Source organism: Telopea speciosissima, chromosome 5 (assembly GCF_018873765.1).
Source record: "Telopea speciosissima isolate NSW1024214 ecotype Mountain lineage chromosome 5, Tspe_v1, whole genome shotgun sequence".
NCBI classification, from domain to species: Eukaryota; Viridiplantae; Streptophyta; class Magnoliopsida; order Proteales; family Proteaceae; genus Telopea; species Telopea speciosissima.
In genome coordinates, this window is record NC_057920.1 from 14,972,372 (window position 1) to 14,997,868 (window position 25,497).

The 25,497-nt window shown below is 41.5% G+C and overlaps 1 protein-coding gene across 3 annotated transcripts in view; it reads left to right on the forward strand.

Moving 5' to 3' along the window:
• LOC122662037 (probable alkaline/neutral invertase B) overlaps positions 1-25,497 on the forward strand; it is a 41,395-nt gene that overhangs the window by 13,097 nt on the left and 2,801 nt on the right. For all 3 annotated transcript variants that reach the window (XM_043857586.1, XM_043857587.1, XM_043857588.1), the window contains exon 3: positions 1,204-1,635. In XM_043857586.1, coding sequence (XP_043713521.1) covers positions 1,204-1,635 — 432 coding nt within the window. The remainder of the gene's footprint in view (positions 1-1,203; positions 1,636-25,497) is intronic.

Sequence of the window (25,497 nt, forward strand, 5' to 3'; positions counted from 1 at the left end):
AGGATATAAGAACCTCTTAGCCAATAGGATCACTTCACTTAAATTAAACCAATTGAACCAATTGGATGCAACCAATTTAAACCGGTTCAATTAAAAACACAAAATAAAAACTAAGTATGGAAATATACTAAACTAAACTAAGGCTCCTACTAAAACCCTAGGTTTAGGGTGGCTTCTTCACTTCGAGGAGGCTAGGATCTGCATCACCTAGGATCGATGAATGATCTTTGATGGCTGATTAGTGCTCTGATACCATGTAATCAGGTAAAGAACTAAGAACCAGCCAATCAAAGACAGAAGAGTTTGAGAATAAAGAGATAACAGAGGAGAGAAGACTGAACCCAGCGATAAATTTGCAGAGATAGATTCTTTCGCTGGTTCTGTGCTTTATTATAAAAGGATTTCAGAGTTACAATCAAACTAGGAAAGAATAAATATGGAAAGTACTAGAAAGTAAGTAATCTAATCAGTAAACACTAACTAGACTAACCAAAATAGGACTCTCTCACGATAGGGACACTCCCCCTATCATGAGCACTAACACACTACTAACGCTAGTTGCTAGGTAGTCCAATAGGGTCCACAACACCTATAGGAACTATAACACACTTTAACAGTATCAATTATCAATCTCATCTTGGCACCAAGTCTGCTAGCAGTCTCAATCAGATATTCCATTTCATGCAATGGCCAGATGGATTTTTTGTACCTCAAAGTAATTTCAGTAAACAAATGATGTTTCTATGCTCTGAAAACAGCATACAGTCAAACAATGAAAATAGTTGGTCTTTGTTACTATTAGAATAAGTGTATCTTCATTGAAGGTTACAATCCTCCAATGAGCTCTATATGTTGTGCGTGGCCAATTAACAACTTCAGAATTGGCTGGAGAGCTGGAATTGATAAAATGAAGAGCAATTGGATCATGGACAGGTCAACCTGTTGAGTAACCATGATATTATGCCTTACCTTTTTGCACCTTTGCATCGTATTAGATGTTACAAGTGATGTTGTATGTTATCCAGTTTAAAATTTTCCCTTTTATCCTTCTCTGGTCATTTCATTTGCAATTGATACATGCGAGTACTTCATGCTCTTGCTGATCAATTTTCTCTGCTCGTACCTGATGCTTTTCTGATTCTGTGATGAACCGTTGGTTGAGTTCAAATTCAGAGTCCTGACTTTTTTTATTTTATTTGGTAGGTGTTTGTGAGAGACTTTTTCCCTAGTGCCCTGGCCTTTTTGATGAATGGTGAACCTCAAATAGTCAAGAATTTCATTTTAAAAACTTTACGCCTCCAATCATGGGAGAAAAAAATTGATCGCTTTAAGCTTGGAGAAGGAGTGATGCCAGCAAGTTTTAAAGTACTCCATGATCCTGTTCGGAACTATGAAACTTTAATTGCAGATTTTGGTGAGAGTGCAATAGGAAGAGTTGCTCCTGTTGATTCCGGGTTTTGGTGGATTATATTGCTCCGTGCATACACAAAGTCAACAGGAGACTCCTCCTTGGCTGAAATGCCAGAAATTCAAAAGGGTATGCGCCTTATTCTGAGTTTGTGTCTTTCAGAGGGATTTGATACATTCCCGACCTTGCTCTGTGCTGATGGATGTTGCATGGTTGACCGTAGAATGGTGAGTTTATTCTGATCTCTCTCTCACACACATTGGGGTGGATGCTGCCTCTTTTGTCTCCCCTTGATTCTTACGTCATTTGCTGCTACTTGTGTCATATGTCAATGGCGAAATGAACATATGTGAATGGAATTTGTTATGTCTGTTTATTCTGATGTTATTGCTGTGCTTTGTGGTTAAGAACAAAAATCTGTATAGCTGAATACTGTTAAACAGAAAATAGAATGTCTGGACTCTGGACAAGAAAACAAGTTTTTCAACTTTTTTATCATTCTGAAACTGAATTATTGATGGTAGAATAAAATAATCAAGTTAGGGAACTTTTTCCCAATATCTTAATGCTTAGACCATCTCTATTTGGTTCTGGTTTGTAGGGAATTCCCTTTTTGTTATATCCTTGGCAAGTTTTATGAAGATTTATGCATTTGCATCTTCTATCGCAGTCTGGAATTGGTACAAAAAGATTTCCCTTGAGAAAAAGGAATGATCTCTGTCACAAAGCTTGTAAAAAAGAGAAAAAAGGAATGTTCTTTCATGGAATACTGGATTACTTGCAATGTAGATTGTTGCTTGCTTGTCACAGAACATAGTTATAGGCTCCATGATCTGCATTTTCATTTCTTGAAGGAGAGATTCAACCCACAACATTTCACAACCTGTATGGGCCATAGCCCTATATTCTGCTTTTGCACTGGACCTGGCTACAATGCCTTGTTTCTTGCTTTTCCAAGTAACCAGATGTGCACCAATAAAGGAACAATATCCTGAAATAGAGCATCTATCATCTTGATTTCCTGCTCGATATGCATTTGAGTATCCTGTAAATTCGATAAATTTAGTAGGAATGACCGAATGACCTTAGAATAAGTTATTCCTTTTCCTGAGAACTTTTCAACTATCTAAGGACATCCCAATGGATCTGTTTTGGTCTTTGCATGAACTAGCTTACAACCCCAGCTGAGAAAGCAATATCTGGAGAGGAGATAGGCCACCAGTGGTAGTAGTAGTAGCAGTAGAAGGTCCAGTGCCACTGAGGCAGTAGAGACAAGCCTGTTCAAGCTCGCCACCAATCGTCCTCTTGTCTGAAGATCCTGAAAAACACACTAATAAGGAAAAAAGGTGACTGAGCAATTAAGAGATTTGGTCAATTGACTAACAGATAACAAACTTAACGGTAACTGGGGTACATGAACAGAGGATAAGGACTTGGAGGAAGTAGGAGAAACCGTACCATGACCAGTCACACTGGTAGAAGATCCATTGGCTAGGATAACAAGAGAAGAGTTAGAAACAGTGGATAATGAGGTAAATAATTCCGACTTACCAGTCATGTGAGTGGAGGCACCATAATCAATAATCCATGGAGTGGGATGAATGGATGTAAGAAAAGCGGATGTACCTGTGTGGGCCAAAGTGGCTGTGGATGAAGAGGTATTATGAGATGGCTGCAGATTTTGTAGAAGCTTGACCAAGTGATTGTAGTCATCTTGAGACACGTAACCTGATGAAGCACCTCCAGATGAGAATGGAGGATTGAAGTCACTAAAAGACACTTTCGAAGTACTACTGTTAGGCACAGTCGAATTAGCTAATGGTGGAGTCCACTCCGGTTGCCCATGCTTAGCCCAACAAGTCTCAATAGTGTAATGGGGCTTCCCACAAAATGTGCACAGTCTGAAGGGACGTTCAATTTGCTGACCACCTAAGCCTCTGCCTCCATGTCTGCGCCCCCCAGGAGCCATGCCCTCTCCCTCGATTACGGCCAGCAACAAATGCCGAGTTCTCTTTGGGAGATGGAGATATATCTATGGGTGAAGGAGTAACAATAAGTTGAATGCATGCAAAGGACTGATTAAGGGAGGGCACCTTTTTTGCCAGCTAGTAACTGACTCTTAACGGATTGATAATCAAGACTTAATCCTGCCATAAACTTAGCAACATGGAACTCTTCTCACTGAAGCTGCAGCTATTCCATATTTGTAGTGAGGGGCTGATGTATATTGAGTTCCTCACGGATACCAGTAAGAGCATTAAACTATTCATTCAAGAACTTGTCGCCCTGTTTGAGAGTAAACAGCTTATCATATAAGTCACAAACACGAGAGATATTCTTTTCTTGAGAGAAAGTAGGCTTCAAATCATCCCAGACTCCTTTAGCAGTAGGGTGGAACATAACCAAGGTTCAAGATCTCGTCTCGTCTCACCATTTCGGGCAGGTCGAGATTTCCGAAATATCCGAAATATACTGAAATTTCACCGAAATATGGTAATTTTTTCTGCCCTATTTTGGCAGTCCATCTTGGTGAGTTTTTGGCCATATTAAGGCATGATACTTCATGTACACCCTTATTTAAGCTAAATAAACAGATTTAAACCTTCATATTGCAAAAAAGTGAACTCAAAGTGGTGTTTTGGGTTTGCACCCTTGATTGACAATATACGGTCGGACCCTGATGTATAAATAGTTAAATACACATTGTATAAGTACTAAAAGACATAATAACAAATTTAAACATAGTAATGAATAAAAAATAAAGTCAAATGTAGCCTTTAGTTTAAACTTTGAACTAAAAAATTCATAAGTGCATAAAGTCATTAGTTCAATACTCAATAGTCAGTACACAAAGTCACAAGTTCACAATTCACAAGTCACAACTCACAAGACTCACAACTGTTATAAAACAAATCCTAATAATAATTGCTATTCCTTCCTGGATCGACCCTACTCATGCTCCGTTGGAGTCGATGGCCATTGCTCTTTGTCTGAAGGACATACGTGGACCACGGTATAGTTTGGGAGAAGAAATGAGTGTAGTCATCCACAATTGCCATTTAAATGGAGTCATCAACGTACTGAAGGTAACCCATCCTAGGATATGGGTTACCAATCTGTGACTGTGAAGAAGAACCATTACTACCCACTGATCTTGTATGATGTGATGTCGGCGATGGCAGCATGTACGACTGGTGAGTTGGGTAGCTAGGGTATGAAAAGATGTTGTCCACAAAAGATGATCTAGTATGTCCTTGGTACTGGGACTGGGAGTCATAGGCTCCTATCCCCAACGAACTACCCATACTCATATCCATATCCACTGTGAGGTTGTGATTTACTATAATCCCAAGACGATGGAGTGGTATGTGCATCAAAAGATGGGGCACGCCAATGCCCACTCGATCCTCCCTCCCTATCACCCATACTCAATCCTCCAACAGAGCTAGATAAGTCATCAATATCCATATAATTAGCTGCCTGTGTCTGTCGACCCCTACGCTTCTTGGTGTATGATAATTGATAAGGGAGTTTGTGAGGGTGCGGGTGTGGGCTCACGTACACCGTGGTCCGTATCTTGTGTGACATGATCAAATTGTGTTTCTTCGGTGAATCAGACTGGCTCTACGGGCGTCGTCGACTCCTTTACCACATAATGCTCTCGCATTCCATCAAATGCTTCACCACCACCACCACCACCACCACCATCATCATCACTGCCATCATCATTACCATCACCATCACTTCCATCATTTCCAGTTTGAGTCTGAGTTTGATTCCTATAAGTACCACCTGAGGACCTGGACCAGTCATCATCCTCATCAGCATTGCCACCTGTGGGCTGAAAATCTGGAATGGTATGGGTGATGCTTCCCGTGCATGTATCTGACCCTCGTTAGCCATATACTCATCCACATCAGCACCCATCTTGTGAGCTATCATGGGGTCTGGCCTACTTCCCTCTTGATCCAACACCAGCTCACCTCTATCCTTCACCCAATCCATAATAGGGTCCTCATCGTCTGAGTCAACCTGAAAGATGTCAATGAGACCTGAAAGATGTCGGTGAGGTCAATAGTGCCCCTTTGTCCCTCATGTCCCATGCGTAGGTGTTGCACTTTCAGCCTCAAGTTGTAGTGCACATACACTAAGTCAGATAAACGTTGGGAACCCAATCTGTTGCGCCTCTTGGAGTGGATGAGCGAAAACGTACTCCAGTTCCTCTCATAGTCAGATGCGGAACATGTTTGGGCAGGAACCTTGATTGCTATTCTCCTTAAATTCTCAGCCGATTCCCCATACAGCACCCACCATTCAGCTGGATTACAAGTTTACAATTACTACTTACTAATTATATTCCAAATGAATTATAAGACTCACCTCATTGTTACATATAGCTTGTAGTTTACCATCTAGCTCTAACTTTTTTACTTGTTTCACAGCGTCAATAAGTTGAGTATCCAACACAAGCCTATTATTATATTGATACTTGGGGTTCAAGTAGTATGATGAAAATTGACATATAGAAATCAGATATTTTCAAATGCATAGGTAATTAGTAATATTACTAAGATATGAATTAGTTACATAAATAAAATTACTCACCAGCCTTATGCAGTGGATGCATAAGTTGATTCTCCCAGCGAACATTGATAATATCCAAGAAGTGCTTGCTACTACGAGGAGCCACATTGTAGACACTATCCTTCATCAAATCAATGGTAGCATATAGGACTGGCATGGTGGGGCCATTGAGAGCGGAGTCTGCTATATGTAGAACTTTAACCACTGGCTCCAAAATTTTCACCATTTTGCCTAGCTTTGTCCAGAATTCCTCAGAGGACATGGTTGCCTGTACTTCCTTCCCACTTTTGGTATTGGAACCCTTCCATCCAAACCACTCCTCAGAAGTAAACATAGACCTCAGCCCGACCTTCTTTGTCTCAAAGCTTTTTAGGGCAATGTAGTTTGTGGTGAATCTAGTGATGCCCGGCCTCACCAAGTCACCCACATTTTTCCCACAATAGATTTAGTGCAAAGGAGTGGTTATATACAAAGTTGGTGACTTGTCTTGCACTTTCCACCCCAGTCTTCACCAACTTTAACTTGCGCATATCCTTTAGCATTAGATCAATGCAATGGGCCGCACAAGGAGTCGGGAAGAGCCGGTACTTACTGTTATTCATCATCTTCTCACCGGCCTTCTTGAAGTTGTTTCCGTTATCCGTTACAATCTGGACAACGTTTTCTATTCCAACATCTTTTTCAACCACTTCCTTTAACAATCTATAAATGTATTTTGCATCCTTTATCTCTTTGGATGCATCCATAGATTTGAGGAAAACTGTTCTCCCATCACAATAGGCCATAAAATTGATGATGGACTTTCTTGTAGGCCCAGTCCAACCATCTGCCATTATAGTTACCCCATATGTTTCTCACATACTCCTCATTTCACCAATGTACTCATCAATCTCAGACTTCTGTTGAGGTAAATAAACATTCATTACCTCATATGGGGTGGACCCTTGAACCCTAGGCCAGCCTCTGCAATTGTATCAATCAACAACAACAACCATAACCTTATCCCTACTAAATGAGGTCGGCTACATGGATCTGAAGAGACCATGACAGTAATAGAAATAGGAGCAGTAGAAGGAAGTAAAAAGGTAAAAAAAAAAAAGGGTTTTAAAAAATAATAATACTAGTAAATAAATAAATAAAATAAAATAAAATAAAATTACTAAAGGGAAAAGTCTAAGCAATAGTTAAAGTAGCATCCCAGGAACATCCCCCTACGAGGGGTCGGCTACACGGGTCCTTGTCCTCCAAACAACTCTATCTGCGGTCATACTAGGATCGAGCCCTCCCATATGCATATCCTTTCTTACCACTTCTTCAATAGTCATTTTAGGCCTGCCCCTACCTCTTTTAGCTCCTTTAAATTGAATCTGGTCACTCTTCTTTACTGGTGCATCCATGGGTCTCCTTTGGACATGACCAAACCACCTTAAGCGGGCTCTCACGAAGCTTGTCCTGGATTGGTGCAACTCCCAATTCGGTCTAATACAAACATTCCTTACTCTATCTCTCCTGGTCTTGCTGCACATCCTCCTCAATATCCTCATCTCTGCTACACTCATCTTATCTATATTACTCTTCTTAACTGCCCAACACTCATCTTATCTAATCCACCCTTGACTCTGTTTGGTTAGACCCTTAGCTCTGTATTAGTGTCGAAGTGGTTTTGTATACTATTTGACCCCTTCTCCTTGATTGTGCTTCTAGTGTACACTGTACCCTTTATTATTCTGCTGCTGTATGTTTAGTTGTATACTGCTTTAATTCACTGCTTGCTTCACCCGCTATATTTCTTAATTACTGTCTGCGTATTAGTGTTTATTGTGTTACTGGTAGATGTTTAGTAGTATACTGTTTTAATACTTGCTGCACTCTTTCTCTCTCTGTATCTCTGCCTGTTTATGAATGTGTATTGATTTTCTATTTAAATATACTATCTTGCTGATTGTCAGTGCTTTATTGTATTACTGCCTGCTTTATTAGTGCTTAGTGATATTCTGGTTGTAAGTTCTTTACCTTCACTGTTTGTGTACCCCTGAGCAAGCTGTAACTTTGTTCTCATGTGCCTATGCTAGACTGTGTAGGAGGTTTTACTTGCCTCTATTTGGTAGCATGAGTTTTATTTTATCTCGTCCAAACTACTGTCGACTTTGCCTTTTATCTGCCCATCTTTTAGTTAGATTTTAGGTTTAGGAGGTAAGAAGAGAGAAGGAGAAGTTGGAGGAGGAAGAAGATAGCAAGAGAAGAGAGAGAAGAGAGAAGAGAATATTTGGGTTGTAATCGTGTTGGAGAGGCTTCTCCATACACCTATATTAATTGAATCATAACAAATAAGAAATTACATCCACCTCCCTAGGGAGGTATAAGGGAAATAAAGAAGAAAAACATAATTACATAATAAGGCAACTAGTAATGGGACTAGTTCCTAAACTACCCCTATTACATGACTTCTAAAACTCCCCCTCAAGCTAGAGAATATATATCATGTATTCCCAGCTTGCTTAGGAAAGAACTAAACTGAGGAGAGCCAAGAGCTTTGGTGAAGATATCTGCCAACTGATCACCAGTCTTCACAAAAGGAGTACAAATACAGCCAGAGTCTATCTTCTCCTGGATGAAATGCCTATCAACCTCAATGTGTTTAATCCGGTCATGTTGAACAGGGTTGTGAGCAATACTGATGGCAGCCTTGTTGTCACAGTACAGTCTCATGGGTCCTTCAGTGTCGAATCCCAGTTCCTGAACAAGTCTTTTTAGCCAGATGAACTCACACACTCCATGTGCCATAGCTCTAAATTCTGCCTCGGCACTAGATCTAGCCACACCATGCTGTTTCTTACTCCTCCAGGTGATTAAGTTACCTCCCACAAAGGTACAATAGCCGGAGGTAGATCTCCTGTTTGTAATGGAACCAGCCCAATCGGCATCTGTGAAACCTTCCACTCTCAAGTGGTTGTGCCTTGCATACAACAGTCCTTTCCCTGGAGAGGACTTCAAATACCTTAGAATGCGATACACAGCATCTAAATGGTCACTCTTGGGAGCATGCATGAATTGGCTGACAACTCCCACTGCATAACAGATATCTGGACGAGTCATAGAGAGATAGATAAGCTTCCCCACTAGCCTTTGATACTTCCCCGCATCAACAAGAGAAGGACCACAGTCCTCTCCTAGTTTGTGATTCTGCTTAATAGGAGAGCTTACTGGTTTACAGCCTAACATCCCTGTCTCTGTCAACAAGTCAAGGATAAACCTCCTCTGACATATGTTGATTCCTTTCTTGGTCCTTGATACTTCTATTCCTAAGAAGTACTTCAAGGGACCTAGATATTTGATCTCAAATTGCTGTGCCAAGTAGCTCTTCAATTTACCTATCTCAGCTGTATCATCTCCTGTGACCACGATATCGTCAACATAGACAATGAGATTTGTGATAGTACCATTACTCCGCTTGGTAAAGAGAGTGTGATCAGTTTGGCTCTGGGAATATCCATTCTTCAGAATAGCCTGTCGGAAGCACTCAAACCAAGCCTTTGGTGACTGTTTGAGACCATATAGAGCCTTCTTAAGGAGGCACACTTTCCTTTCAGCTGAAGGCATCTTGAAGCCTGGAGGACTTTACATCTACACTTCCTCTTCCAAATCACCATGAAGCAAGGCATTCTTCACATCCAACTGATATAAAGGCCAATCTTTATTGGCAGCCAAAGATAAAAGAACTCTTATTGAGTTATGCTTGGCTACAGGGGCAAATGTCTCTTGATAGTCAATTCCATAGACTTGACTGTACCCCTTGGCCACCAACCTTGCTTTGTATCTCTCAATATTGCCATCAGATTTGTACTTGGTTGTGTAGACCCATCTGCATCCAACTGAGACATGTCCCTTGGGAAGGTCTACAAGCTGCCAAGTACCATTCTTCTCAAGTGCCATCATCTCCTCAAACATGGCTTGTCTCCACTTTGGGTCAGACATAACATCAATGACATTCTTGGGAATGGAAACAATAGAGAGAGCAGTAATAAAGGCAAGGCCTGTAGGAGAAATTGCATCATAGGAAACAAACTGGGATATAGGATTAGTACAAGTTCTTTTCCCTTTCTTAATAGCAATAGGAAGGTCCAAATCAGATGGAGGAGAAGAAATGTCACTTGATTGAGAAGAATGAATCTCAGGATGTGGATCTGGATCTGAAGAGGACTCTTGGTAGGTCTTCTTTCTTGTATTATGCAAGCCTTCACCTTTTTTGTATGTAATGTGGTAATCCTTCTCCTTACCAGAACCACTTCCAACAACCAAATCTGTATTCCCCCTTGGTGGTTGGTCATCAACCTCAACCACATCTACAGTCCTGTGTTTCCCAATGTCAAGCATAAAAGAAGAAGTAGGTAGAGGAGAAAGAAAGAAATCATCAGTAGCCTGCTCACTCCCACAATTCTCCCCTTGAAGAGGATGCTGAGAAGGGACAAAGAAAGGGACTGACTCAAGAAAGGTAACATCCTTGGAAATGATATATCGGCGGGAAGAAGGATGATAACACTTGTACCCCTTGGTAGTAGAAGAGTACCCAAGGAAAAGACACTTAAGAACTTTGGGGTCAAGTTTAGTGCGGGCAGATTTGTTAACATGCACATAACAAACACAGCCAAAGACTCTAGGAGGAAGAGAAAAAGCAGAGGCCTTGGGAGATAAGATGTCCAAGGGAGATTTGAAATTAAGAAGCTTGGAAGGCATACGATTGATGAGAAAGGAGGCAGTGAGAAGAGCTGCAGAGCAGAAGGTCTTGGGGACATGCATGCCAAACAATAGACTACGGGTGACCTCCAGTAGATGGCGTTTTTCCTCTCAGCAACCCCATTTTGTTGGGGCGTGTCAACACACGCTAGCTGATGGATAATGCCATAAGTAGTAAAGAAGGTTTGAAGGCCACCAAACATGTACTCTCCCCCTTTATCAGATCGCACAATTTTGATGCGGGTCTCAAATTGAGTAAGGATCATTTGGTAAAAATTCTAAAAGGCATCACAAACATCACTCTTATGCTTCAAAAGTACAGTCCATGTGGCACGGAAAAAATCATCAACAAATGACACAAGGTAACGAAAGCCAAATAAAGAAGTAGTAGGGGAAGGACCCCAAACATCAGTATGCACAATATGAAAAGGAGCAACAGTTCTATTACCATGATAAGGATATGAAGACCGACAATGTTTGGCAAACATAAATGGTTCACATTGAAAAACATGAGAAGAGGCAATAGAAGAAAATAAGTGAGGCAATTGTTTCCTCATTACAACAAAAGATGGATGGCCAAGACAACGATGCCATAACATAACAGAATCCACAGAACTACTATCATTATGTCCATACACATAGGAATGAGCTGTGGGCAAAAACGGATAAAAAAAGTAGAGGCCTTGCTCCTCACGTCCACTACCAATAATCCTCTTCGTTACCAAATCCTGAAAAAGACAATGAGAAGGAAAAAATGTGATACAACAGTTGAGAGATTTAGTCAGATGACTCACTGATAAAAGATTTAGTGTAAGGTTAGGGACATGAAGAACAGAAGAGAGGGAAATAGATGATGTCACGGGGATATTACCCTTAGCAGATATGGAGGAAAGGGAGCCATCAGCTACCCTAACCTTGTCCTTACCAGAGCAAATGGTATAGGAATCATAATAATGAGTTGTACCAGTCATGTGGTCTGTGGCACCCGAGTCAATGACCCAAGACTGGACGGCAGTAGAAGCTGAGGTGGAGACCTGCAAAGTTGAGGATGATGAGGATCCAGCCATACTAGATGTAGAAGATGTGGTCAACTGTGACACAACCCTGCGAACCACTGCATCCATGAAGGTGGAGTCATCCTGTGGGGCATCAGCATCAGTCGCCGCCGCGGAATGAGCTCGAGCTCCCCCTCTATGGCCACCACGACCACGCATACCAAGAGGACGACCATGGAGAGACCAACACCTATCCTTGGTGTGTCCAGTGCATCCACAATGATCACATTTAAACCTGTCTAGCCCAACTCCACTGGCACCAACTGTCTCCACAGTACTGGCTTCCTCACGGTTAGGCCCTGGGCCTCTACTACCTCCACGGGTGTCTCGAACAGAACTAGAATTGAGGGCTGACCTCTCAGATGATGCTGGTGGTGGTGTCATAGTAAGCCCCCTGGTCTCTTTACTCTGTAAGTAACTACAGACTTCACTAAGAGAGGGAAGGGGAGACCGGCCTAACAGCTGGAGTCTAACTGGCTCATAGTCAGGGTTCAGACCACCAAGTAAAGAGAAGACATGCTCCTTTTCAAGAGTCAGATACATTTTTGCTTCATCCTCTGGGTTGGTCAAATGAAGGTCCCTGTAGTGATCATACTCCTCCACAAGATTAAGGAACGCATTGTAGTACTCAAAAATAGTGTTGTCACCTTGTTTCAATGAGTGAATTTTTTGATGGAGCTGATAGACCTTGACAATGTCACCTACTTTGTCAAAGGCCACAGAGACACTATCCCAAATAGCTTTGGCTGTTTCCTTCCTTATAAATCTTCTCCCAATCTCGGGCTTCATGGAGAAGATCAACCATGTCATAACTGTAGAATTTTCAGTCTCCCATTTATCAAAAGTAGGTGAACCAGTTGTGGGAGCCTTGATAGCACCTGTGATATATCCAAGTTTTCCCTTACTCCTAAGAGAAAGTCTCACAGAGTGTGACCAATTTAGGTAATTAGTACAATCAAGCTTCACAAAAGAAATCTGTTGGTGAGTACTCTCATAAGCCAACTGAGGGACAACAGTAGGGGGCTGTGAATCAGCAGTACCAAGCACAGATGTATCCGAATCAGGCATGATGGAAGGGATTTGACAATAAACAAGAATACCAAAGACAAGTGGGGAGTACACACTCAACCCAAACAAGCAAAAAGTCCAATAAGCAGCCTAGGATAGCACACTGCTGAAGCAGTCCTAGCCGCAAATCTCTAAGAGGACTTAAATTAAGCACTTCTAGTGCATTCCAACATCAGTCCAGCAAGCAGTCCCTTATAATACTGTACCACAAAGCTTGCAAGGTGTAGTATCAACTCCAAACAAGAGGAAAGGCCTCACAAAGGCTGTGCATACACATCCCTCAACCAAGAGAGCATCAAACTGTAGCTCAAAGCAAGTAAAAAGGGTAAACACTCTCGGGTTTACCTGGGCAGAACAGAGGATCCCACACAAGAAGCAAATCTGCTTATATGGCTTCTTCAATCAGCAAGAAAGATCATAGCCATCCTCATAAGTGTCCTAGGGCGATGCAAATGAGCCTGGCCAAGATACAAAAGCAATCCGAGAATAGCAGTAGCTGCAACCTGAACCTGAACCTGGCGGAACTTGTAGCAGCAGCTATGTGAGATCTAAACATTCAAGAGAGCTTCAAAAACAGCTCAGGTATATCCTTCGATCATCAAAAGAGGCTCATTCAAGCAAAGCTGTACACAGGAATCTCCTCTTTGGAATCCTTAGACACAAAGGATTTCAAAGAGAAGAGAAAGAATGAAAACAGGGACTGAACACGACTCTCAAACCTTGAGCCTGCTCTGATACCAAGTTAGATTTTAGGTTTAGGAGGTAAGAAGAGAGAAGGAAGAAGTTGGAGGAGGAAGAAGATAGCAAGAGAAGAGAGAGAAGAGAGAAGAGAATATTTGGGTTGTGATCGATTGTGTTGGAGAGGCTTCTCCATACACCTATATTAATTCAATCATAACAAATAAGAAATTACATCCACCTCCCTAGGGAGGTATAAGGGAAATAAAGAAGAAAATCATAATTACATAATAAGGCAACTAGTAATGGGACTAGTTCCTAAACTACCCCTATTACATGACTTCTAACACTTTTTTGAGTATATGTACTCAATGCTTTAAGTGACTTTTTCTACTTTTTCTTTACTATTCTATCTTATTTTTTACCTAATTTGTGCGTCAGGTAGGCAGCCGGCACCATCTTATTATATAGTACTTTCAGCCAATCCACGTTTGCATGGATCCTTTTTCTTGATCCCTTCGTGCTTTTGTCTCATGTCTCTACGTCCTCTTTTTTTTAGGGCGTCCCCTGTAAGCAACGAGCTGCGCTGTGCCGTGCCGACGCCAGAGTATGGTGATAAGTAGTCAAGGGCAAGTGAGAGGAAGTATTTCAGCCCAAAAACGTAGGATTAGACTAGCTTTCTGGAACATTGGATCCTTAACGGGTAAGAGACTGGAGTTAGTAGATGTCATGAGGAGACAGAGAATTAATATCGCTTATATCCAACTGACAAGATGGAAGGGTAACAAAGCTAAGGTGTTGGATGACTTCAAACTTTGGTATTCGGGAGACCACAGTAACAAAAGCGGTGTGGGCATAATAGTGGACAAAGATCTAAAGAACGATGTTGCAGAAGTCAAAAGACTGGGAGACAGGATCATATCCATCAAACTATTATTGGAGAAAGAGGTTGTCAATATTGTTTGCGCTTATGCACCCCAAGTACGATTGGATGAAAGTAGTAAGCGTATTTTCTAGGAATTCATAGAGTCATGGATGATTTAATGCAAGGTTTTGGCCAGAATGAATCGATTATTGTTGGAGGTGACTTGAACGAACATATTGGAACTGGCCGTAGAGGATATGAAGGGGTCCATGGCGGTTTTGGGGTTGGGGAGAGGAATGAGGAGGGGACCTCAATCCTAGACTTTGCGGTATCTTATGATCTTCCCATTGTGAACACCTTCTTTGAAAAAATAGAGGAGCACGTAGTTACCTATAAAAGTGGGAACCATACCAGCCAAATAGACTTCTTCCTTACAAGAAGGGCAGACAGAACGGCGTGTAAGGATTGTAAGGTTATCCCTAGGGAGAGCTTAACTACCCAACATAGAATGGTGGTCTTGGATATGTACCTCAATGCACAGAAGAATAGGAGGAGGGAACCTATGTACCCTAAGATAAGGTGGTAGAGATTAAAAGGGGAGTCTCTAATGACATTTACTGATATTGTGGTCCAACAAGGAAAGTGGAACTTTGAGGGAGACACCAATGAGATGTGGAACGAGATGATGACCTGTATTAAGAGGGTGGCCAAAGATGTATTAGGGGAAGCGAAGGGTACTCGTCAAGCCCCTTGGGAGACTTGGTGGTGGAACGATGAGGTCTAAGCAGCCATTAAAACCAAGAAAGATTGTTTTAAGTCAAGACAAAGGACTAAAGAATCAGAGGATAAAAAGAGACATATTGATGCCAGAAATAAAGCTAGGAAGATTGTGTGGTTGGCTCGGGTGAAGAAATATGATGATCTTTTTTATACCAACCTAAACACTAAAGAAGGGGAAAAAGCTATTTATAAGATAGCTTAGATGAGAGAAAGGAAGACTAGAGATTTCGATCAGGTGAGGTGCATTAAGAGTGTTGATGGAAGAGTATTGATGAGGGATGAGGACATTGTGAAGAGATGGGATGAGTATATTTGTGACCTACTAAATGGAGATAGGTCGAGTATAAATGACCTGGGCGATTACATTTTTCAGCAAGACACCACACATCATAGATATGTGAGAAAGATTAGTGTGGCGGAAGTTAAAGAAGCCTTAAGAAAGATGAAAGCAGGCAAGACTCCAGGCCCGGATGGGATTCCAATTGAAGTGTGGAAAATCTGGAAAAAAAATCCTCTACAGTGCGGGCATCTTGCGGTGCCTTGCAATTCGAGCTTGAGAGCTCGACACGTGGAAGATGCGACATGCAACGATGCCAAGCTCGAGAAGAAAGGCCCGAACTGCAAGGCACCACAAGATCCCCGAACTGCAGAGGCTTTTAATCCGGAAAATCCTTGGAGAGTGTGGGGGTTTTTTGGTTAATCAATCTGTTTAACAGGATTATGAACACAAGGAAGATGCCAGATGAATGGAGGAGAAGCATTGTAGTCCTGATCTACAAAAATATAGATGATATCCAAAGCTGCAATAACTATAGAAGGATAAAGCTTATGAGTCACACTATGAAACTTTGGGAGAAGGTTATTGACGCCCGTTTGAGAAGAGATTCATATCTCGGTGAACCAATTTGATTTTATGCCAAGTAAATCCACGACAGAAGCTATCTACCTATTGAGGAGGCTCATGGAAAGATATAGTGTTAGAGTTGTAAGAAGTTATGTGATAAGGGTAGTTTGGGAACTAGCCTTTAGTCTAGTTGCCCTATTGTGTATTTTCTCTTTTTTTTACCTTTTCTTATCTTTTACCTCCTTAGGGAGGTATATGTAATATTCTTATCTTTATTAGTGAAGTAATATAGTTGTGGAGATAAGACTCTCTCACATAATACATTCTACCGAAATATTGTTCTCCTTCTTCCTCCTTTCTTACTTACTTTCTTAACCAAAACTTGGTATCAGAGCTTAGTTTTTGAGAGTCACATTCAACTTCTTATCCCTATTCTTTCCTTCTCTTTGAAATCTTAGGGCATAAAGGATTTCAAGGAGAAGCTCCCTATGTAAAAAATCTGTTGAAAGGAGCATGAAATAGGTTTGATACAACCCATCCTTGTGTTTGCATCTACTGTTTGAGCTTGGATGAAGCTCTCTTGATGATTTGAAGCATTTCTAGCCACTGCTAGAGTTACCCCCAACTTCAGCTTGCAATCTCTGTATCTCTCTCTCTCTCTTGGCATGGGTTTGAGGTTTGGAATGGTGCATTAGAATCGTCCAAGGGTGCTGGTTAAGGCCCATGTGCTCCTTCTTGCTGCTTGAAGGCCCTGAATGAGCACAACTCTTTTTCGTGGAACTCTGTTTTCTGCCTAGGTAAAGCCGAGAATGCCTGACTTCTGCTTTTCTTGTATTTGGACTGCAATATGCTGCCTCCTTTGTTGAGTAATGCTTATGCACAGTTTTTGTGAAGCTATTAAGCTTGTTTAAAGTGAATGTTACTCTTTGGAGAGTATTAGAGAAGTGTTATCAAAGTTGTTTCTGTGTTTTTCCTTGTGATTGGGTTCTTTTTGGGTTGAGTGTATACTCCCCACTTGGATTGGTATCCTAGTTTATGGTTAAGTGCCTTTTTCCCTACAAGATGGCTAATTCAGAGACTTCTCGGCTTGGTTCGGCTGGGTCACAACCCACTCCAACAGCCCCTCAGTTTGTTTATGAGAGCTCACATCCACAAATTTCCATCGTGAAGCTTGATAACACTAATTACTTGGACTGGTCACATTCTATGAAGCTATCCCTTACGAGTAAAGGGAAGCTTGGATATATTACAGGTGCTACTAAAGCCCCTTTATGAGAGATGGGAGACTGAAAACTCTACAGTAATGACATGGTTAATCTTCTCCATGAAGCCAGAGATTGGGAGAAGGTTTATGAGGAAAGAAACTACCAAGGCTATTTGGGACAGTGTCTCCCAGACATTTGACAGGGTAGTTGACTCTGCCAAGGTCTATCAGCTCCACCAAAAGATTAATTCAATGAGGCAGGGTGACAGGATCATTTCTGAGTACTACAGTGCTTATATTAGTCTCTTGGAGAAGTATGATCACTATAGGGACCTCCAGTTGACTAATCCAGAGGATGAAGCAAAGGTGTATCGCACTCTTGAAAAGGAGCGTGTCTTTACCTTACTTGGTGGCCTGAACCCTAATTATGAGCCAATCAGGCTCCAGATTTTAGGCCGGTCCCCTCTTCCATCTCTTGATGAAGTTTGTAGCTATTTACAGAGTGAGGAGACTCGGCAGGCTGCTATGGCACCAGCTCCAACATCATCTCTTGAGAGATCAGCTTTCAATTTTTCCTCTTTCCGGGACACTCGTGGTGGTGGTAGAGGCCAGGGGCCTAACCATGGGGAAGACAGAGCAGTAGAGACTAGAGACAAGTGGTGCTAGTGGAGGTAGCAGAGACAGGTTTAAATGTGATCATTGTGGGAGATCTTGGCACACCAAGGATAGATGTTAGACTCTTCATGGCCATCCTCCTGGTACACGAGGTGGTGCTCGTGGTGGCTGTAGAGGGGGAGCTCGAGGTGCATACTCTGTTATGACTGAGGCAGATGCTACATAAGATGACTCTACTTTGGCTGATGCAATGTTTCGCAGGGTCATGTCATAGCTGAGCACATCTCCTACACCCACAATGGCTAGCTCCTCTTCATCCTCAGCTTCTACTACAACCCAGTCTTGGGTCATTGACTCTGGTGCCACTGACCACATGACTGGTACGTCACATTATTACGATTCCTATACCATTTGCTCTGGTAAGGATAAGGTTAGGGTAGCTGATGGCTCTCTTTCCTCCATCTCTGGTAAGGGCAGTAGCCCTGTTACATCATCTATTCTCTTACATCTGTTCTTCATGTCCCTAACCTTACTCTTAATCTTCTCTCTATGAGTCATTGGACAAAATCTTTAAACTGTTGTGTCACTTTTTTTCCTTCTCATTGTCTTTTTTAGGATTTGGTGACGAAGAGGATTATTGGTAGTGGACGTGAGGAGCAAGGCTTTTATCTTTTTTAGCCTTTTTTGCCCACAGCTCAACCCTATGTGTGTGGACGCCATGATAGTAGTTCTGTGGAGTCTATTATGTTATGGCATTGTCATCTTGGCCATCCATCTTTTGTTGTAATGAGGAAACAATTACCTCACTTATTTTCTTCTATTGTTTCTTCTCATATTTTTCACTATGAGTCATGTATGTTTGCCAAACACTGTCCTTCTTATCCATATCATGGTAATAGAACATCTGCTCCTTTCCACATTGTGCATACTAATGTTTGGGGACCTTCCCCTACTACTTCTTTATTTGGCTATCGCTACTTTGTGTCTTTTGTAGATGATTTTTCTCGAGCTACTTGGACTATTCTTATGAAACATAAAAGTGATGTTGTGATGCATTTAGGAATTTTTATCAGATGATTCTTACTCAGTTTGATACTCGAATCAAAGTTGTTCGGTCTGATAAAGGGGGAGAATACATGTTTGGTGGTCTCCAAACCTTCTTTACTAATCAGGGCATTATCCATCAGCTAACGTGTGTTGACACACCCCAACAAAATGGGGTTGCTGAGAGGAAAAATCGTCATTTATTGGAGGTCACCCGTAGTCTCTTGTTTGGCATGCATGTTCCCAAGACCTTCTGGTCTACAGCTCTTCTCACTGCTTCCTTTCTCATTGTTTGGCATGCATGTTCCCAAGACCTTCTGGTCTACAGCTTTTCTCACTGCTTCCTTTCTCATCAATCGCATGCCTACCAAACTTTTTGATCTCAAATCTCCCTTAGACATCTTATCTCCACAGGCTTCTGCTTTCTCTCTTCCTCTTAAAGTCTTTGGCTGTGTTTGTTATGTACATGTTAACAAATCCACTCGCACTAAACTTGATCCCAAAGCTTTTAAGTGTCTCTTTCTTGGGTACTCTTCTACTACCAAGGGTTACAAGTGCTATCAACCCTCTTCTCAAAGGTGCATTGTCTTCAAAGATGTCAATTTCCTTGAATCTGTCCCTTTCTTTGCCCCTTCTCAGCGTCCTCTTCAGGGGGAGAATAATTGTGGTGGAAGTGAACAGGCTGCTGAGGATTTCCTTCATTCTCCTCTACCTATCTCTCCTTTTATACTTGATATTGGCAAACACAGGACTGTGGATGTGGTTGAACCTGATGATCAATCAGGTGGTGAAACAGAATGGTTTTTTGAAAGTGGTTCTTGTAATGAGAAGGGTAAGGAGAAGGATTACCACATTGGGTACAAAAGAGGTGAAAGCTTGAAGAGTAGTAAGAAGATCTACCAAGAATCCTCTTTGGATCTACATCCTGAGATTCATTCTCCTCCATCAGGTGACATCCCATCTACTCCATCTGAATTAGACCTTCTTATTGTTGTTAGAAAAGGGAAAAGAATTTGTACTAATCCTATAACTCAGTTTGTTTCCTATGATGCTCTTTCTCCTACAGGTCTTGCCTTTATTGCAGCCCTCTCTAATGCTTCTATTCCTAAGAATGTTATTGATGCTATGTCTGACCCAAAGTGGAGACAAGCTATGTCTGAAGAGATGATGGCACTTGAGAAGAATGATAGTTGGAAATTGGTGGATCTTCCTAAGGGACGTGTCCCAGTTGAATGCAGATGGGTCTACACAATCAAGTATAAATCTGATGATGCTGTTGAGAGATACAAAGAAAGGTTGGTAGCCAAGGGGTACAGTCAAGTCTATGGAATTGACTATCGGGAGACATTTGCTCCTGTGGCTAAGCACAACTCTATAAGAGTTCATTTGTCTTTGGCTGCCAATAAAGATTGGCCATTATATCAGCTGGATGTAAAGAATGCCTTTCTTCATGGTGATTTGGAAGAAGAAATGTACATGCAAACCCCACTAGGCTTCAAAATGCCTTCAGCTGAAGGGAAAGTGTGCCTCCTCAAGAAGGCACTATATGGCCTTAAACAGTCACCAAAGGCGTGGTTTGAGCACTTTCGGCAAGCTATTCTGAAGAATGGATATTCTCAGAGCCAAGCTAACCATACTCTCTTTACCAAGCGGGGCAATGGTACCATTACAGCTCTCATTGTCTATGTTGATGATATTGTGATCACTAAAGATGATACAACTGAGATAGATAAACTGAAAAACTACTTGGCTCAACAGTTTGAAATCAAAGATCTGGGTCCCTTGAAGTACTTCTTAGGAATTGAAGTATCAAGGACCAAGAGAGGAATCAACATATGTCAACGGAAGTTTGTTCTTGATTTGTTGACAGAGACAGGGATGTTAGGCTGCAAACTAGCAAGTTCTCCTATTGAGCAGAATCACAAACTAGGAGAAGATTGTGGTCCTCCTCTTGATGATGCGGGAAAATACCAAAGGCTAGTGGGGAAGCTTATCTATCTTTCTATGACACTCCTAGATATCTCTTATGCAATGGGAGTGGTGAGCCAATTTATGCATGCCCCCAAGAGTGGCCACTTGGATGCTGTGTATCGCATTCTCAGATATTTGAAGTCTTCTCCAGGGAAAGGACTGTTGTATGCAAGGCACAATCACTTTGGGGTGGAAGGTTTCATTGATGCTGATTGGGCTAGATCCATTACAGACAGGAGATCTACCTCCGGCTATTGTGCCTTTGTGGGAGGTAATTTGGTTACTTGGAGGAGCAAAAAACAGCATGTTGTAGCCAGATCCAGTGCAGACGCAGAGTTTAGAGCTATGGCTCATGGAGTGTGTGAACTCAAATGGTTGAAAAGACTTGTTCAGGAACTAGGATTTGATACTGAAGGCCCTATGAGACTCTACTGTGATAAGAAGGCTGCCATCAGTATTGCCCACAATCCAGTACAACATGACAGAACCAAGCACATTGAAGTGGATCGACACTTTATCAAGGAAAAGATACACTCTGGCTGCATTTGTACTCCTTTTGTGCAGACTGGTGATCGACTAACAGATATCTTCACCAAGGCTCTTACCTCTATTCAGTTTGGTACTCTCCTATGCAAGCTAGGAATGCATGACATTTATTCTCCAGCTTGAGGGGGAGTGTTAGAGTTGTTATAAGTTATGTGATAAGGGTAGTTTGGAAACTACCCTTTAGTCTAGTTGCCCTATTGTGTATTTTCTCCTTTTTTACCTTTTCTTATCTTTTACCTCCCTAAGGAGGTGCATGTAATATTCTTATCTTTATTAGTGAAGTAATATAGGTGTAGAGATAACACTCTCTCACACAATACATTCTACCGAAATATTGTTCTCCTTCTTCTCTCTCATCTCTTTCCTTCTACCTCTTCTTCTTCCTCCTCCAACTTCTTCCTCCTCTCTTACTTACTTTCTTAACCTAAAATCTAACTAGAGACAGTAAGAAGGATCTCCATATGGTCTTTATTGACCTGAAAAAAGTTTATGAGTGAGTCCCAAGAGATTTAATCAAGCATGTTCTAGAGAGGAGAGGAGTTTCAAGTAAATATGTGGATGTAATTAAAGATATGTATGAGGGCATGGTGACTAGTGTGAGATCTGTGGGAGGTCAGGGAAAGGAATTCCCAATTACAATTGGACTAAACCAAGGATCAGCATTAAGCCCTTATTTATTTGTACTTGTCATGGACGATATAACCAAGAACATCCAAGACGAGCTCTCGTAGTGTATGCTCTTTGCTGATGATATCATTTTGGTCGATGAGACAAAAGAAGGGATTAACTCTAAGTTAGAGCTTTGGAGGTCAACCTTGGAAACAAGAGGATTTAAGATTAGTAAAACGAAGACGGAGCATATGATGTGTAATTTTAGTCACACTATGATGGATACTGAATTACTGATATGGTGCGAATTAAGGAAGGAGGGATACCGCAAAGTGACTATTTTAAGTAAAGAAGGTGTCAGAGGATAATGTTTCACATAGAATTAAAGTGGGATGGATGAAGTGGAGAGGTGCGTCCGGAGTGCTGTGTGACCGACGTATTCCTCTGAAGCTTAAAGGAAAGTTCTATACAACTGTTGTTCATCCGGCTATGATGTATGGTGCAGAATGTTGGGCAGTTAAGAAGTATCATATCGATAAGCTATGTGTAGCAGAGATGAGGATGTTATTTAGATGGATGTGTGGAAAAAAAAAAGGAGGGATAAAGTATGAAATGAAGGTATTAGAGCGGACTTGGGAGTCTCCCCGATCAATGACAAGCTCCGAGAGAGTTGTTTAAGGTGGTATCGTCATATTCAACGGAGGCCTAGGGACGTCTCAGTAAGGAGGAGTGATACGATTTCGATTGAAGGAGCTAAAAGAGCTAGGTGCAGGCCTAAAATGACCATAGGAGAAGTGGTGAGGAAGGACATGCATAGTCTAGGTCTTGCACCTAGTATGACCTCGGATAGAGCCTATTGGAGGGCAAGGATCCATGTAGTAGACCCCATTTAGCTGAGATTCTCCTGACGTGCTGGGTTGTGCCTCTTTCCTCTTATTATCTTTCATCTTTCATGTGTCATTTTCAATTTTCATTTCTCTTCTCTTTCCCCATCCCCTTTTTGGTTAGAACTCAGTTTTCCTTACCGTGTTTTGTTTGGATCCATGTAGTCGACCCCATTAAGTTGGGATAAGGCTGAGTTTGTTGTTATTATAGTGCTTATAACACTGATGTACAGGGATGACTGGCTATCACACTACTTGTGGCAGTCCAAACAGTCCAAACACAGAAACTTGGCTTTTTGTTTAAAGGAAAGAAAATTTTATGTCAACATTTGTCAGACTTTGCTGTGACAATGTTAAATCTGAGCTCTATTGTCTTAGGTTCTGGTCATGTAAGACTTAGCCGCAGTGTGTGTAAAAGTGGAGTGGTGGCAAAATCTGTTTGACGTGGCCTTGACAGTTTAACAACCCAATTGCCATTTTGATTTGAAAACAACAAATAAATTTGAGTGGACGTAGTCTATGTGGGACTTTTAGGCCTGGTGGTTGGTGTCCTCAATGGATTCACAGCAATCTTGACAACAATTTTGAACACTGGTTAGTCAATTGAGGGAACGTCCTTTTTTTTCTTTTGTCTGGAAACCATTGGAGTATGATCCAAGCACCATTGCAGTCTTCCAAAATGAATGCATGCATACATGTGTGAAATGGCATGACCCCCTTGCCAAGCTAAGGGCTTGATGCAGTCATACAAGTAAGGAGGGGGAAGTTTAGCTTCACAATCTAATCTCAAGTCTCCATTTTCCTAGTCGAGATCAAAACATTATGCTTTTGAGCCAAAAAGAGCCATCAGAGTAAAGGATAGCAGTTCAAAACCCTACCATTCCTTGTAAAAGAGAAACCAAGTACAAAAGATACCGGGGAGTGGGAAGGGGGAAGGAGGAGCAGGAGATGAAGAGGCCATTGTTTGAACCTTTCAAACCTGTGAATCAAAATGAATGATCCTTAAAGGCGTACCTAGTGCACGAGGCTCCCGCCACTACAGGGTTAAAGCAGATGCAACAGCTTGTGCGCTTTTGTCATGGTTGAGAGTAAAGACCATTCTTTATTTCTGAGCTCTATGCGTTGTTTTTCCACATAGGGCAATGGTCTAATCTAGAGTCTGCTGGTTGCTCAAAATTTTTTTCATGGACAGTAAGGTGCAAGGAAATCATGTGAAGTCTTACTTAGAAATTAAAATCCTCCTTCCTAGTTAGCAATCCACCTTGCAAGGTCCTAGGGCTTTATGAAGAGGAGGAACATGTTCTAGCACTCAGCCTGAAGTCTTTTAATCCTTTTAAGGAATAATAATTTATCATGAGAAAGTAAGGAAGAGAAAAGAAAAGTGGAGATTGTGACAAGATATTGATCTGAGAGTAGGTAATTAGATATGCAACAGTATCAACTATCAACAACCATGTTGCACTCTACACTCATCCACTAGCATAGCAAAGATTAGTTTCAAGAAGGGGAGCTTGTGTGTGTGTGTGTGCATCCGTGTGTGTTTTGAGGGGGGGGGGATGATTTAGGTTTAGTGAGATATGACAATGACTGGACTTCTGTACCATGTGAAACAAATGGAGGAAGAAGGTGCAACTTCTGGCCTTGTTAAGAGGTCTTTGGAGTTTACACTGAGAACAAACTGTTGGTCAGAAATTGGGCTGAAGGAGTTCAATGTTGTATGATGTCATCAGGAGATTTGTTAATTTACAACTTCGCAAAATTAGATTTGCACCACTGCTTGACTTAAGAATGAGAATTTCCGGAATGCTTGTGAGGAGATTCAGAGTGGTCTCTTCGATTTCTGTTTTCTATTGGAACAAAGGGCAAAATCATTTTTGGATTTGAGGCATCAAATTTTATCTGGACTTGAAATCCAGTTTTAGTGAGGCAAAGGGAGGTCCCCAGATGAGTCAGTTTTCCAGGATCTAGGAAGGGCATGTAGTGGCTCTATGAAAGTGGGTTCCAGAAACTTGATTAGGAATTTCATCAAGATGATTTGGATATTGACCTCATGCAGATTCCTAGAGATAGTTCACTCACAGCTCAAGGTGGAACTATAACTTTCAAGAATAGTCAGGAATTCAGGATATTCCCTGAGCTGAATGAATCCCAAAGAGTTGTGGCAGTAGACAATATGGGCAAGGGAAGAGCAACTGCTTACATAGACAAGCCAGTCAAAAAGTTTAAGATGAAAGTCACTCGAGCGATACACACCACAGGCGGTGGTGAGATGGTCTTTAGTCTGTTGAAGCAGGTGATCCTGCAGTAAGAAATGGAAATTGTCTTCATAGATGGCAGCAACGGATCATGGATGAGATCGGGTGACATGTAGTAGCAATATCTGAGGCTTTGGAAAGTTAAAAAGATAGATTGATTGTCCTTGTGAGTCCAAGTGAAAACTTGAACATAATTTAGACTGAATTTAATTGTAACTCAGTTACTATTGAGTCATGTGAAAGTGTGTCAAGACGCGCTGCAATTCTGTTCAAGGCAGGGTTTTTTCTTATTTTTTCATTTTTTTGTTGGAAAGTGATTCCTCATGCAATACTTTGGGTCCTGTTGGAAGACA